This window comes from Mustela nivalis (assembly GCF_964662115.1).
Source record: "Mustela nivalis genome assembly, chromosome: 9".
Taxonomy (NCBI): domain Eukaryota; kingdom Metazoa; phylum Chordata; class Mammalia; order Carnivora; family Mustelidae; genus Mustela; species Mustela nivalis.
In genome coordinates this window covers 36,357,533-36,373,652 of record NC_139028.1, presented here as the reverse complement: position 1 = coordinate 36,373,652, position 16,120 = coordinate 36,357,533, and the positions used below count along the sequence as shown (strand labels likewise).

Genomic DNA, 16,120 nt, shown 5'->3' with positions numbered 1-16,120 from the left:
AGAATCCAAAAATAATCAGCCTTGGCTCTAGTTTAAAATATCACTCTTCTGATGTTCTGTACAGGCTTTTAAACAGATGATTACTTCCTAATGTTTATTTTGGGTGTTTGTTCAGATATTTTGTCAACCAGTGTGAGGTTTCATTTTTGTGAATAAATTCCATATAGAGAAGAACACACTCAGTGGATGAGTACTTCTAGTTCCTATTCTGTCATTCTCCTTGACTTTGAACAAGTCAGTGTTTCTCGACATAACTTCTTTTGTGAAATGAGGATCATGTTTGCCTTGGCTAGCTCAGAGTTGCTCTGAGAGTCTAATGAGAAATTTTAGTATGTGAAAGAACTTGGTGAACTCTAAACTTAGTGAACAGAGCACTCAATATTTTTCTTGCTATCAAGAACATATGTTTAGTCTAAAGTGAAGGAGAAATAATAATTGATCTTTAAAAAGAAGGCATTTAACTAAGATGTATGTCTATTCTTGTATGTTCTATATACTTACTTTTTCATATAGTTAGATGCCTGACGAAGGCACCATTGGCACTCTCCCTTTTAAAGCTATGTGCTTTGAGTCATTTTCCTAATAGAGTAGATAGTGGTGCTGTTCTACCCAAATATCCCTCCACTTCTCTTTGTGATTAACAAATACACATGCTTTCAAGATGGTCGGGAAGTGAGTGCTAACAGACTGTGCTAATGTGCCACAGACAGACTAAGTAGCTGACAGGTGTGATGTTAAACAAAAGAAAGTTAACAGTTGGTTTTATGACTGATTTTAGGATTTGTATATTAAAATTCATCCTTAAATAAGCCTGTTTCTCTTTATACAGGAAGAATTTGTGAAATGGAAGGGCTCTCTGTTCTTCAGATTTGTCAGCACTCTGATAGATTCACACCCGGACATTGCCAGGTAACTCTTCCCTCACATGTCAGAAAACTGAATGATTTACCTAATTTCTTGTGTATTTTAGCTCTTTTCTTTAAAGCTGGTTTAGAGCTGAGTTATTTAGAATTTAGTGAGCTTTTGGCAATTGCCAGAGAATTAGCAGATTTGTAAGCTATATAACAAAGCTTTATTTTGCATATGTTTAAAAGAAAAATGCCTCATCCAATTTGACCGTTAAATAATCTCAGCACTGACTACACTTGCTAACATTGTTGACTCTCCCTAAAGGAGTAATGAAGAGCAGTATATGAGTTTGTCATAGTAAATTATACGGAATTGTAGCCATTAATTGTTGACTTATGTTGATTTCTAGGTCAATAAAATGCCAATTTTGATAGAGTTCATGCTTTTTAAAAGTACAGAATTTGTAAGGAAGATATTCTAGGAATTTTAAGATAATTGCACATGTGAAATGAGAGTATACAAATTACAAGGCTTCTTGGAAATGGGTGTTTCTTGAGAATTGTTAATTCCTGTCATTCTGTGTTTTTGAGGATTGTTTTCAGGAGGTTGAGGAATGATCTTAATAGAATTTGTTTACCTTGATTATGTTGCATGAATAATTCTTTTTGGAGCAGTTCTACAACTGGAAAATAGAATGTTGAATGCCATGGCAAAAGCTACCACAGTTGGGAAAAGGTCTTTATAGAGTTCATTAGCTATAAGTAGCTTATAATAGTGGTTCTAAATATGATCACCTGTGATTTACTCTGACTTCCATGGAAGAATTTCTGTTTGGTTTTCTTTGGGTATAATTTTCCAAGGAGGAATATTTCACATAGTAAACTAGTAGAAGGTTAACATTCTAATTAATGCTATCTAGAGTCAGAAAAAAAAAGCTGAGACTATCACTTTTTTTTTGTTTATATAACTGAGAAAGGACCAAAATAACAATGTAATGCCTTCTTACCTTTACTGTGCTACCATAAGACTGGCTGTCCTGGCTTTCTCCTCTCTACAATGTATAGCCCAGCAGCAACTATAATTAGAAGTGTTGAGAGGTTTTCATGTGATGAGCCGGGGAGGTGAGACCTACCCTCCTAGGTTTACTCCCTTTTCTCAGCCTCGTTACATGTATGTGAACAAGAGCATTGGTCAGTATGTAACATACACAGAACCCATTATAGAGGTGATCAGAGGGTACCTGAGTGGCTCAGTTGGTTAAACAGCTACCTTGGCTCAGGTCATGATCTCAGGGTCCTGGACTTGAGCCCCACATTGGGCTCCCTGCTCACTGGAGAGCCTGCTTCTCCCTCTGCCTGCTGCTCCCCCTGCTTGTGCTCTCTCTTTGTCTCAGTCAAATGAGTAAATGAAATCTTAAAAAAAAAAAGTGATCAGAGCATGAATCAGAAAGAAATTAGAAGGATAGATAGGAGGGCGCCTGGGTGGCTCAGTGGGTTAAAGCCTCTGCCTTCAGCTCAGGTCCTAGGGTCCTGGATTGAGCCCATCAGGCTCTCTGCTCAACAGGGAGCCTGCTTCCCCCCACCCTCTCTCTCTGCCTACTTGTGATCTCTGTCAAGTAAATAAATAAAATCTTAAATAAAAAAAGGATAGATAGGTATTTATAGTAGATTATCAATGCAGTATTCTGATACTTTCCTTTTAAATCTTTCCATTGTATCTCCATATTCTGTGTTTGTTTAAACCACGTGGCTTAAATGTGGGCCCTGATTTTCAGCTTTGATAAGCTGATGATTACTGTAATTTAAATTAGTCTGTTCCCTTATTTTTAGGTCAGGCCTATCTGCTTGCATGAACACATTAATTTTTCCATACATGTGTGCTAATACAGTCTTCTAAAAACTATAGTGGCACAGCCTGATGCATTTATTTCTGGCCTAGGTGGATTTCCTGAAGATTCTTGCATGAGCAAATTTGAGTGACATTTTTAATTGGTCATATACACCCACTAAAGTTTAGGGTCTGCAAAATTGTATGATGTATGATGTATCCAGCTTTCCACACAGATGTTGCTGCCTATTGTGTTGCCTTCTCTCAGGTTAGGAGCTCTCAACTTTGCCTAACCTCTCCCTTGCTCTCTCTGAATTACTCCTCCCTCAAGATGCTCTCCCCCTTCCCCAAAGAAGGAGCCACAGAATCCTGAGAAGATGAATGTGCCCTAACCTCCCACATATGTGCCCTGGCCTTGTGCATCCGCTGACTGACTCAACAGGGAACCCCTGTTGAGGAACCTGGGGAACCCCTTCCCCAGGTTCCTTGGGAGTCTTTCCTATGACCATTAACCTCAATAAAACCTGTCTCCAGTGGAAAGAAAAAAAAATTCCCTCTGCCCACTAGGTGGTGTCCTTGTAGTATAGCAATCAAGAGGTGATAGGTAAAAAGTGGGTTGTTTGGGCTTAACTGGGGAAATGCCACAGAAGTGTCACAAGGCAGGGCCAGAGAGGTTCAAGGCAAGAGAGTGACTAAGATAGTAGTCATTGAGTCAGTAAAGAAAGTGAAGACGGACTGGTTGGAAGAAGAGGAAGTAATTGAGCATGTCAAGGGGTTAGTGAAGTTGTAGAACAAAAGGGATGGGAAGCTGGAAGGTTAGGTGTGTGTGGTCATGACGTAGATTATCTTATATCAGAAGCGGGTGTTCTGGATGTAGTGACATGGTTCAAGATGGGGCTGCAGAGTAGCTACATAGAACATGCATGGGAGGGTCACTAGAGTTGATGAGATCAGAAAAATAGAAAGTTAGGGGTTAATTGAGGTTATCTGTATGGACACTGAAGAATCTCTGAGAAATTGTCTAAGTCCATTCAGGCAGCTATAGCAAAATACTGGGGGTACCTAGGTGGCTCAGTCTGTTAGGCATCTGCCTTCAGCTTGGTTGGGATTCCAGGGTCCTGGGATCAAGCCCCACATCGGGCTCCCAGCTCACCAGGAAGCCTGCTTCTTTCTCTCCCTCTGCTTCCTGCTCCCTTTGCTGTGGTCTCTCTTTTTCTGTCGAATAAATAAATAAAATATTTTTTTAAAAAAATACTACAGACTGAGTAGCTTATAAACAACAGAAATTTCTTTCTTACAGTTTAGAAGTTAGAAATCTGAAACCAGGTCGCCAGCATGATTGGGTTCTGGTGAATGAAGGTCGTCTTCCAGATAGCAGGCTTCTCATTGTGTCTTCACATGGCAGAAGGGACAAGGGATTTTTCCAGGGCATCTTTTATAAGGACACTAATCCCATTCAGTAATCCCAAAGGCCCAGTCTTCTAATACTGTTTCCTTAGGGGCTAGGTTCTCAACATAGGAATGGGGTTTGTGGGGACACAAACATTCAGACCACAGAAGTGTTGTTGGGAGAAAACTAGGAAGCAGTTACCAAGCAGTGAAGGACAAAAGATAGCCAGATCCTCAGTAGAGGAGGCTATGTACTATTATGTGGGCCAGGTGGAGGAATCTAGCCCTCCTGTCCTCTCAGGCTATCTGAAACCTGGATTTGGATTCTTAGTAAGAGAGTAACAACCGTTTTGTAAACGATTATTATGATTCAGATTTAGCTGGTCGTCTCTTTGTTTTCTGTGTAATGTAATTAATGCAGTGTAAAATGTCTAGACAATATCCCTGAATTGGTGGTGTGATTATGTATGGTTCCTTTTAATTGTCCAGTTCCTTTCAGTTGTCCTGAGGGATGAGAAGAGGTGGGAAAGGAAGTTGAGTTCTTAGGAAGGTGTCTTTGGAAGAGTTAAAGTTTCCTGTTTTATGTATCTGGAAAGTGTTGTCCTCTGCCACTCTAAAAGGAATGCTCCAGGAAACATTCCTTAGACTATTGTTCACTTATTTTAACTTTTCAGCTGACAAAAAAAAATCCCCAATTCTCTCTCTTCCCAGTTTATCAAGCTAGAAAGATTGGTAAGTGTAATGCTGAAATGTGTCCTTTTAGTCCCAGTAAATGTAATAGCAAGACGAGTGCTGAATGTTACCCATTGACTGTGGTTTCTGGCTTCTCATGATGCAAAGCCCTTTAACTCTGCTTCCAGCCCTGAGCATGTGAATCCTTTGCATAATTTGTGTTACTCTTGGATATATCTGTATACTTGGTTAAGCCAGTTACTCACTAGGGAGTAGATTGCAGTATCTTGCCCATCAGATACCTTTACTGGTATGTATTCTTGACCTAAATTCTGAGCAGATGAACACTGAAGATCAAGTCCAAGCTCAAAAATTGAAGCTCACAGTAGCCTCTCTTCTTGTAGAAGGGTTGTATTCTGTCTAATCTTATTTTGACATGAATGATTTCAGATATGAGGAGAAAATGCAGGTAGTTGTAAGAACTGCTATGCTATTGTAGGTTAACTGTAATAAAGGGAGGTAAAGCCTTGTTTCTAGGGAAATGGTTTTTGTTTACTTAATGATTTTCTCCACTCTTGGTCACAGATAGCTTACCAGAGTAACCCTTGTTTAGAAAGAACTTCACCTGATGCCGTGACCTTGTTTGTTCTTCAGCCAGGTCTACAAAACAGCAGTTAGTGTAGAACATACCGATTGCTCCTAGATCAGCAGGGGCATCTAGCTGGCCTTATATGAACTTCTCCTAAGGGAATTAGAGTTTTGCTGGTTTTGTGTTAGGCTGCTCCCTTATCTCCTAGATAAATGGTCAGAGTGCCGCTTTTTGCAGTGGAGCTTTTTCCTAGGTTTATTTCAGTCAAGTTTCCAGAACTACCTACTCTGAGTCATAATCAATGTGTATTCTTTGAATACAAAGTGATTTTAATATTATCCTCAGGAGGACCGTTAGGAGAAGGTGACTCTCCCGCAAGTCCTGTGCTTCCCAAAGCCAAGAATCACTTTGGGTTATCCTCATCATTGCTTCTCCCTCCTTGAGAGCTAACTGGTGCCCCTGTGTAGGTGAAAATTGGATTTAACTCTGAAATGAAATTAAAACATTGCTCTAGACAGTCTAAATGAGTAAGAGCCAGCCCTGTACCACCCCATGCTGACCTCTGAGCAAATGCTCGTGCCTTGGCCTTCTCTCCCCTACTAGATAAACTGTCTAGGGCCTGCAGTTGGCTTTTGTCCATATACATTTGGCTTTGGAAACCACTAGTGTTTTGCCATTCAGATCGGCACAGTGTTGGTGACATCTGTGTCTTACTGGGTGGCCTGGTATGTGCATGTCAGACGCCTCTTCTAGGTTTGGGGCCACGGGAGAAAGGAGAGTGCCTGGGGCTTGCTGATGGGTCCAAGGCTCAGTGAGAGTGCTTCACTGTCTGTGCTGACCCAAACTTTGAGGCTCTTATAACTAATCCCAGTTCTTAAAGAAGTCCCAATTACGAAAGTTGGTTTTTGTTCATTATTGTGGACAACACACCTCAAGTTGAAGTGGGGGAAGGAAACCAAGTGTTCATTTTCAGGTGGTAGTCAGTTGTTGCATCAGCTATAAGGACCACAGAATTCTACTTGAAGAGCAGTTTCGGGTCGGTTGGTTGTTTTCCTGCATTTGAAATATAGCTGAATAATAACACCTTGTTAGAATTTTGAAAGGAATCTAGGTAGAAAAAGCCTTTATGCACTTGAGCAAGGACAGACAAAAGAAGCTGAATTTGTATCTTGCTTTTGGTCTGAATGAAGTTGTGTATTGGGATGGATTTCGTATCCCTTTCCCTTATTCATAGCTTCCCCTGGCCCCCGTGCTTTTGGTGTAATTTTAGAGGCTGTCTGCAAACAGGAATTGGGTCTCTTTCTTTCTCTTTTCTCTCCTCTTCTCTATAGTTTTGGGGAGTTTTGCCTGGCTCATCTGTTACTGAAGAGGAACCCTGTCATGTTCTTCCAGCACTTCATTGAATGTATCTTCCACTTCAATAACTACGAGAAGCATGAGAAGTATAACAAATTTCCTCAGTCAGAGAGGTCAGTGGAGCTCTCTGGAAGGGCTAGGCAAAACAGTGGGAGGTGGGCATCTGCTTTGTACAGGTGATGAGGCACAGACCCCGGCCCTAGCACTCTGTGTGGCGGGCCTGCCCTCTCTGGGCAAAGTGACCCGAGACAGTTTGCCCTGTGATAGTGTCCTGAGGGACTGTGCTCCAGGAAGCACAGTCCTCTGATCTGTGCACTTACACCTTGGGTAGACAATTTTTTTAGGATGCTGCAAACTGCTGTTGAAATTGTACCCTTGTATCCTTGTCCATGTGATGTGGTAAAATTGTCCTGTTTCACCATAGAGAGAAGCGGCTGTTTTCACTGAAGGGAAAGACAAATAAGCAGAAACGAATGAAAATCTACAAATTTCTTCTGGAACACTTCACAGATGAACAGCGATTCAATATCACTTCTAAAATCTGTCTTAGTATTTTGGGTAGGCCTGATGTGTTTGGGATAAAATGTATATTTAAAAATGAAATGCCTTGTGGCCAATGGCTCAGCAGATCTGTAGCAAATGAGACCCTGATATTATGGGAAGACCCCGTTTTTTTCCTTCTTTGACATCAGCTGTGCCCATGCAGACCCCCACTCAAAGCCAAGATGGGCCCTCCTAGCTCTGTGGGATACCCTTCCCCCTGGAGCTGGACTGTTTCTCAGAAGCTGATCTTCTGTGCTCTTTTCTCAGCATCCTTTGCTGACGGCATCCTGCCCCTAGACATGGAAGCCAGTGAATTGCTCTCAGATACATTTGAGGTCCTCAGCTCAAAGGAGATCAAGCTTTTGGCCATGAGATCTAAAGCAGATAAGGACCTTCTTTTAGAAGAAGATGACACAGCCTTGGCCAGTGCAGTCATGCAGGAAGCCCAAAAGAGGCTCATCTCGCAAGTGAGTTGTCATTCCGTAAATGGGCCTGGTTATACTCCTGTGTTCCTCCGTCCACCCCTTGAGTCCTGGTGGTCTACCTCACTTTTATTCTCACCCATGGCCTTAACACTTACCCTAGTGATGATGATTCTGCCTCTGTTTCTAGCTCCACCTTCTCTCATGGCCTGAGCCCATCCCATTTGTCTGCTTGGATGTGCCACAGGCATCTCAGACTTCCTCTGTCAAAACTGAGTTACTCCTCTTTTCTTCTCTTTGTCTCTTCTCTCACTGTCTTTATTGTGGGGAAACAAACCATTATCTACCAAGTTGTAACCCAGTACCACCTCCGTCTGGAGTCTGGCATGCCAAGTGCATGCTTCCTTTGACCAGAGTATCCAGATTGGGATCAGACTAATTTAGAATGGCACTTAATTGCCATAGTCCTCACCAGGGTCCAGTTCTTAAACTAGCCTCGATCACTAGGTTGTATTTCCCACTTGAGTCCTAAGAGCTTTGGACCCTAAAATAATAGACCTTGATGCCATCCAGTGTGTCCCTAGTTGCTGTCCATTTTATCTCACAAACCCATCTCTCTCACCCATTCTTCACTTACTTAAACTGGTGCCTTTCCCAGTGGTTTCCTCACTCAACACCCTTTGTGTCGCTAGTTTCTTCCTGGTTCAGGCTGTGTACCACCTTGCTGCCCCAGCAGTTTTTCTTAAGGACAAATTTGATCATTTTATTCTTCTGCTTAAAAGAGACTAGAGGAAGATTGGCTGCAGAGGGCAGCAGGGAACTTTCAGAGTGATGGATTACGGGTGATTAAGCAGATTGTGGTATTGGTTACTCACTCTATACTGTTGTCAGATGCGTCAAACTGTTCACTTAACATGGGTAAATTTTATTGCATATAATTTATACTTCACCACTGCTACCTTTAGTCTGTAGTTTGGTGGCTTCCTATCACCTTCTGAATAAAATCCTTATTATTCTCCGAGGCACATGGAACTCTTGAGTGTCCATACTGCCCCTGCGCCTCCCATCTCCATGCTCCCCTCCCTGACCCCTCCATTCCAGGTCCCTGTTGGTTCCTCAAGTGGGAGGTGTGTGTTCCCACACACTGTCTGCCCCCCCCCCCAACCCCCCGCAGGACCTCTCCCACGCTGTCCTCATTTCCTGCTGCCAAATTCCTACATCTTTTCAAAAGGTTCACCTGCCCACGTAGGCATCCCTCTTGTGTAAGTTGCTCACCATCCTGCCACTTGTCACACCATGTCATACATCATAGCACACAGCCTGGTCTAGAAGTAGCTTGAAGGCAAGAATTCTTGGCTTCATGTTTACATCCCCAGAGGTTAACTTTGTGTCTGGTACATAGAAGGCATTTGATAATATTTATTGAGTTGAATGCATTTAAACCACATTTTAAGGCTATCCCTATACTTACGATCTGCTCAGACTCATTTTTATTAAAGTGCTTATTTCTCTACCGATTGAACTTCTATTTCAGGAACTGATAAGCCTTTTTAGAAATGGTGATTTACAAGCAAGGAACATATACTAGTGACTTTAAATAAGAAGAAAAAGAATACTTTCCAAATCCAGAAGGAGAAATTTTCTACATATGTTGGCTACTATAATGATTGTTTTTAATTCTAAGAGATTTATTAGAAAATATCTATGGTTAGTGATGATTCATGGTAAGAATATGAAGGCATGGTCAAATCAGGTACTGTATAAATACATAAACCTTTTCTAAATGTATGCGAAGTTATACACACAAAAAGAGAGAAATACAACGCTGACTCTTTCATGCTTAGACATTCTCAACCATTTGTCATTTCACAGCAGGAATATAAAATGTCTTTTTTGAGTAGCCAGAAGTGAACTCATTTTTATTCCAAAGGGGGGATGCTGAGTAGAAGAATTGACTGGATCCGAGATGGGTTTGTGTAGAGGTTGAGAGCTTATTATCAAGTTATTCATCCTATTTCTAATTCCTGTTTCTTGTTTAGAAAATATGAATAGCATTTGCCCCCATCCTACTTCACAAAGCCTTCTGAGTATTTTGAGGTAATGCTTATAAAGTCTCTAGGACAAAGGTGCTAGAGTTCCCAGCATCATGATAAAAGATAAACAAGAAGCCTTTGTAGTACTATATAGCTCGGCCATGCAGAAGGAGCTAGGTGGAGAAGTCTTTGTCTCAGAACTTTATCCATCTAAAACATGCCTTTGTTTGTGTTACTACAGGTTCAGAAGAAGAATTTTATAGAAAATATTATTCCAATAATCATCTCCCTGAAGACCGTACTAGAGAAAAATAAGATCCCAGCTTTGCGGGAACTCATGACCTATCTCAGGGTAAAAGAGGACTTTGTGCTTTGTGGACTCTGTCTCCTGCCGCTAGTTCATTATTCAGGATCTGTCACAGTTATGATGGTGTAGTTGGTCAGTGAACACAGGAACTCAGAATGCTACAAAACCAGCTTTATATTTTTTTAGAATTAGACCAGCCAAATAGGCCTTTGACTGTTGGGAGAACAGAGAGAGTGTTTGACCATAGGTTCCACAGAAGCTGGTTCTTGCCTTTTTCATGGCTGTTGAGTTTATGAAGGGCTGACTCACTGTGCTGAGCCTGTGTGTCCTTGATGCCAGTTTGGAGATTCAGTTTTGAAGGCTTTCTCAACTGGGGTCAAATACAAAGACTTAATCTTAGTCATTCTGGGGAGGGATAAAGTGAAATTGGGCATCATGTTCAGTTTGGGGATGTTTGCCTTTAACACTGCCTCCACATCAGGAAATAACAGTGGGTTTGGGGGCACACTGATGGGGGCTGGGCCACCATCACTGGTGGCATCCGAGGCCATGAAAAATGGTCTAAGCCCTCAGAATATGTAGAACTGCTATGCAGACATAAATGAGGCCCCTGACCTTTCTGGTAAAATTTTTCCATCAGAAATAAATGGAACTTTTTTTTTTCCTTTCTCTGTTTACATGATGCTATTTTCTTCCTCAAGAAATGCTAAAAAAAAATTTTTTTTCCATAAGGGCTACAACCAAATTACATTTAATGTAAATTCTTCAAATAGCTCTTTAAACTAAAGAGTTAAGGTAGGAAATTTAAGTTAAGGTAGAAAAGATAGGCTCATTGTGTGGACCAAATGAGAACTTCAGTCATTCTTATGCTTTTACTGCCCTGACTGTTTTAAAGCTCTAAGAGGAAAAAAAGAGTTTAGATCTTCAATAAACTACTTAAAGGCTTATGAACAGTAAGTTTCCCCTATTTCTGAGCACACACCCAGAGGATGGCCACACCGTTGCCTTACTTGAGCAGCACAGTGCTCGTGCATTGGCAGCCTTCTGTGAAAGCAGCTCCAGCCGTCCTCTCCCCCAGCCTGTTCAGCCCCCTCTTCATGGTACCTGGAAGCGTTTATAGAGTTCCTACCTTTTGTAGGACTTCCCTCGCAGGTAGGGCTGTGATAAATCTTCTCCTTCTGATACTGTTAGATGAAATGGTTTCTTCCTCTTAGCAAAGAGGCCTGGTCCCTGGCATCTCCCCGTAAGGCCTGAGAATGTTCTTAGCCTTGTATGATGAAAGCTCTTCTGTTCTGTCTTCAGAGGAAGACAGAACGATGGGATTAGAGCTATAGTTGCAGTCCTCTGAGAAAGCTAGTGTAGACAGATGAGCAACTTTTAGACTGCACAGCTTCCTGTAACTTGCTTCAGAGGTCCTGTCAGAGCCAGGACAGTGCCATATATCACCTGCCCATCTAACCTCTGACTTGAATTGCTAAAGGACCTGCCTCAGTGACACTACAGAAGCCTTTAAACTGGTAGTGACCCAGAGCGAAGCCCGATCACCTAGCTACATCACTATCCCCATCCCTACTTTCAGGAATAGATGGGGGTAGCTTAATAGTGGCAAGTCTGTGCCCTTGTATAAAACCTGCTTGAGGCTCAGATTGTGTGATTCTGTTTTCTTTCTTCCTTATCAGGATCCTGGGAAACTGCCTGTTGAGTGGTGGTTAGACAGGACGCTCCCTAAGAGATCAGAACTGATAGTTAATCTCTCAAGTCTTCTTGGCTTCTGTGGTCAATACGAGTGCAGTTGGCATTTCCCAGGATAATACCATCATGTTACTTAACTTGTTGGTTGATTTACTAGAAATAAGTCTGCTCTCAACAAAACACATCTTATTATTCCTGTTAATATTTATCAGGTTGTGTTGCAGAGCTTATGTATTTATTCAAGAAAACACTAAAAGATGCCTCTGGGTCTGTTTTAGGAGGTGATGCAGGATTACCGTGATGAAATAAAGGATTTCTTTGCATTAGACAAGCAGCTGGCATCAGAACTTGAATACGACATCAAGAAGTACAACGAGCAGCTAGCGCAGGAGCAGGAGCTGGCAGAACAAGCAGATGTGAGTGGGGTGGCTTACAGGGCCCGGGGGACACAAAGAGCACCAGTAGCATGTGACCCTCCTCTCCAGTTTGCCTTCCACTGCCAGCTTTCCCAGTGCTTCTTGAAACCCACATAGGAGCCAAGGTTGGTTGGAACAAGACCTTTTGGGTTGCCCGTTGTGGATCGCTTTGTGTTCCTTTGCCACGTGTGCCACACAGATTATTTGATCAGAGAGGCTTCCCTTCCCTCATGCCCAGGCTACGTGAATTTTTCTGGAAAGTCATCGTAGTAATACTTGGGGGCCATGTATGAATGCCCAAAAAGCAAGCTGGTGGTTGGGTTATTTAATGTGTGATTCTAGTGATCATCGCTAATTAGATCCCTCTAGGTATCTCAGTTTGTTTGTGGTCCTGCTCCCCGTGTGCCCCTGTTCAGGACAAAATGTTGCTTGGGTTATTTCTAGTAAGCTGCTGTTCACTTCCAGACAAAGTGTGGTCACTTCTCTGAGAAATCCAGATAGATCTGCTGCATTGAAAACTGATGAAGGCAAACTAACTTAATCCTTTTTCTCTTTAATGCCATAGCATCTGCCATAACTTTCTGAAGAAAAAGTTCTACTTGACCAGGGCTGATATGGTTTTAAAATAAATTACTTCTGGACTTGCTCAGGGCATGTAAAGTTTCCATTAAAAAAAAAAAAAGTTTCAGTAGGTAAATAGTCTTTATTTCTGTTCTCTGACAGGTTGCCCCGAGTTCGGAAGTAATGCCAGCTCCTGCTGGCCAGGAAGGTGCCACTGTGCCTGCCACTGATACCCAGCCCTCAACACCCAGGACGGCTGCTGGCCAAGCACCGCCTCTGTCTCCTTCCCTTGAGGCTGGGCTATTGAAGAGGTTCATACCCAAAAGCAGGTATGGAGCTGGTACATCAGGAATGGGGCAGACTGCCTCTCACCACATTCTCCATGATGTCTGTGCCTTCCCCACTGGGTGTTTCATGAACACTTCCTCCAGGCTCCTCTCCTTCAGATTTGCAATGAGTGTGATTGAGGGTGCACCTGAGAGGCAGAGGGTGGTGACTCCAGCATTTTCACCCTCCTCCTCTCTGCGTGTCTGTGGCATGTTTTCCTCTACAGGCCCATGTCCCTGAGCACCATCGCAATCCTGAATTCTGTCAAGAAAGCTGTGGAGTCCAATAGCAGGCACCGGAGTCGGAGCACAGGAGCGTTGCCATTCCCATTAAGCTCTCAAAGCCTGGACAAAATGTGCAATCGTGGTAAGCCCCAAGTGGCTCCGGGGGCTGAAAGAAGTGCTGGGTTTTGTACCTCAGACACAGTGAGGTTACAGATGAAAATACAGAACAGGCCTCCCTCTCATCCTTTTCTAAGTGATTTCTGTTTTCTTATCTTTAAAACAAACAATTTTGGGCATTTGGGATTCTGTAAGAAGAGATTTGGAAAAGAAGTGAAGTGGAAAACTCATCCATTAGTGTTCATTTTTCCCATCTTTCTACTTCCCACACACATGCGTTTGGCCTTATTTATAAAGTTTTAATCTTACTGCGCACTTTTGGTTTGTAATCTACTTCCCTACACATACAATAACAGTGAACATTTGCTCGTGAACTTTTCTTTCCTAACTTTTCTCCTGTGGCTTCGTGGCATTCTATCTTGTGAAAGTACTGAAACCTATTTACTGTTACCCTCTTCTTGGAAATATAGGTGTTTTTCAAGTTTTTGAAGTAATGTCACAATAAAGTATATAATCTTTAGGATTGATTCCCAGCACTCCAAGGCCGTGGATATTTTTAAAGCCTTTGCTAGTGTCAGGTTGCCTTCTGTAATTCCCCGTGGTTGTACATTGATGGGAGCCAGTGGTGCACCGGTGTCTGTTTTCCTACTTCAAAACATTGGTCTAACAATTTCCCTTCTTTGCCAGGCTTTATAGGTCAAACTGGTGATGGTTTTAATTTCCTTTTCTTTGAATCCTAGTGAAAATGGACATTGTTTCTCATATTTATCATTTTTTTATATCTTTCTGAATTACTTCATTATAAGAACACTTTATTTGGGATATTAACTTTATCATAGATCTTGCTAATCATGTTGGGGGTTTTTCTGGACAGCTAAAATTTCCCTGTTTTGTCCTAGCAAACTCCTACAGCCTGGAGCAGGAGTCCAGTAGAGCTGTGGACCACGTAACTAAACGAGCCATCAGTACTCCTGAGAGTAAGTACTCCTGTGACAAGCCAGCTTCTGCTAAGTCTCTCCTCAGCCACTGTATGTCTGCGGGAGCTGCAGTAAGACTCCTTCTCTTGAAAGAAAGGTCTTGTACTAGATGAAGGCACTTCTTGTGGTCAACAACATTGTGGTGCCTTGTCACATGGTGTCTCATGATAATTATAACTCAACAGCCCAGGAACTAGCTGAATGTAAGTCAAGCGCTCTTCTAAGTGATTTCACAGGCATGAACTCAGTTAAACTCCCAGCCTTGAACTCAGTTAAACTCCCAGCCATCTTTGAGGATCCCTGTTTGACACACGGGGAGGCTGAGGCACAACTTCCCTTGGCAGCGCCATGCTTGCCAATCTAGAGCCAGCACTTGGGCACTCTGGCCTGCCTCGGGCAGCCCTGCTTTGTAGCTGTCACATGTTGATGCTGGCATGCTCCGTGTACGTCATTGAGGCCAGCTCCAGAGCCAGGCTGAGGCTTCGGGTTCAGTGTCCTATTGAGGACGCCCCCCCACCAGCTGTGTCGAGAACCTCTCTGTCTTCTCACTCCCATTGGGTGGTTTTTCTAATCTTCTGTTATTTCCTGTTATTTCAAAGTCAAGGTGAGTTAGAAGTATAGAGGATTTTTTCCCTATTACCTTATTTTTTACCTTCTTACTGTCCACAGCGTGTCTCACTGTGCCTCCTGCCTCTTCCCTCTTAACCTCCCCCTTCCTCTGTCTACCACTCCTGGGCCAGGTTCTCAAAGCCTGCGTACTCCTGCTCTTGCTTGCCACGGGGCGTTCATGCACCATGTCCTCATCTACAACTTCCCTTTTCCTGGTGTTCGCTGCTTTACCCTCCAGCAGCAGTACTCACCATACCTCCAGACACAGGGGACCCCTTGAACAGCACAGGTTTGAACTGCACAGGTCCACTTATGCGCGGATTGTTTACAGTGCAGCACCATAAATTGTTTACAGTGCAGCACCATTAATTGATATTACTGGTAAGCCTTCCTTCTGGCCACCAGTAGGCTATTGGTAGTTAACTTTGGGGGCAGTTAAAAGTTATACACAGATTTTCGACTGTTGGTGGGGTTGGCACCTCCAGCTCCCTCGTTGTTCAGGGTCATCTGTACTGCTTCACCTGTCCTTGCATTTCATAAGCTGTTTTACTCTTCACTGTACCCACTGTGCCTGCCACAGGGCCTGGAACATGAGAGGAGTGAAACAGATGTTAATGAGTTAAGTGATGGGACAAATGGCAGAACTGGGACCTGAAGTCAAGTCTCCTGACTGCAAGTCCTATGTCCTTCTACAGCCTTTGCTCTCCCAGTGCTGCTCTTGGGCATGACTGCAAGATGAGAACATGTTAAGGTGTTCTTCTGATTATGGTGCAGCCCAGGAGCAAGCCATTCATTTAGTTGTACATTCAGTCAAACAAATGTATTGAGCACCTAGTGTGTTCTGGCTAGTTGCTGGGCAGTTCTATGACCTGTGATGCTGTGATCTGTTAGAGTATATACTGGGTTGTAGAGAATTTCCATCAAGTCCTCTTTTTTTTTTTTTTTTTAAGATTTTATTTATTTTTTGACAGAGAGATCACAAGTAGGCAGAGAGGCAGGCAGAGAGGGGTGGCGGGGGGCGGGGAGCAGGCTCCCTGCTGAGCAGAAAGCCCGATGTGAGGCTTGATCCTAGGACCCTGAAATCATGACCTAAGCCGAAGGCAGAGGCTTAACCCTCTGAGCCACCCAGGCACCCATCAAGTCCTCCTTTTAAGGGAGATGAACAGATGAACAGAATTCCTACCCCACATCTCCTTAGATGACAACTGAA

At 42.8% G+C, this 16,120-nt stretch overlaps 1 protein-coding gene across 1 annotated transcript in view; it reads left to right on the top strand.

Annotated features, from left to right (window-relative positions):
• Positions 1 to 16,120, top strand: part of NCAPD3 (non-SMC condensin II complex subunit D3) — a 69,318-nt gene that overhangs the window by 48,735 nt on the left and 4,463 nt on the right. The window contains exons 24-32 of the mRNA XM_082683308.1: positions 830 to 909; positions 6,658 to 6,795; positions 7,107 to 7,240; positions 7,493 to 7,692; positions 9,922 to 10,032; positions 11,958 to 12,095; positions 12,819 to 12,985; positions 13,210 to 13,349; positions 14,224 to 14,301. Of these exons, the coding sequence (XP_082539434.1) occupies positions 830 to 909; positions 6,658 to 6,795; positions 7,107 to 7,240; positions 7,493 to 7,692; positions 9,922 to 10,032; positions 11,958 to 12,095; positions 12,819 to 12,985; positions 13,210 to 13,349; positions 14,224 to 14,301 (1,186 nt within the window). The remainder of the gene's footprint in view (positions 1 to 829; positions 910 to 6,657; positions 6,796 to 7,106; positions 7,241 to 7,492; positions 7,693 to 9,921; positions 10,033 to 11,957; positions 12,096 to 12,818; positions 12,986 to 13,209; positions 13,350 to 14,223; positions 14,302 to 16,120) is intronic.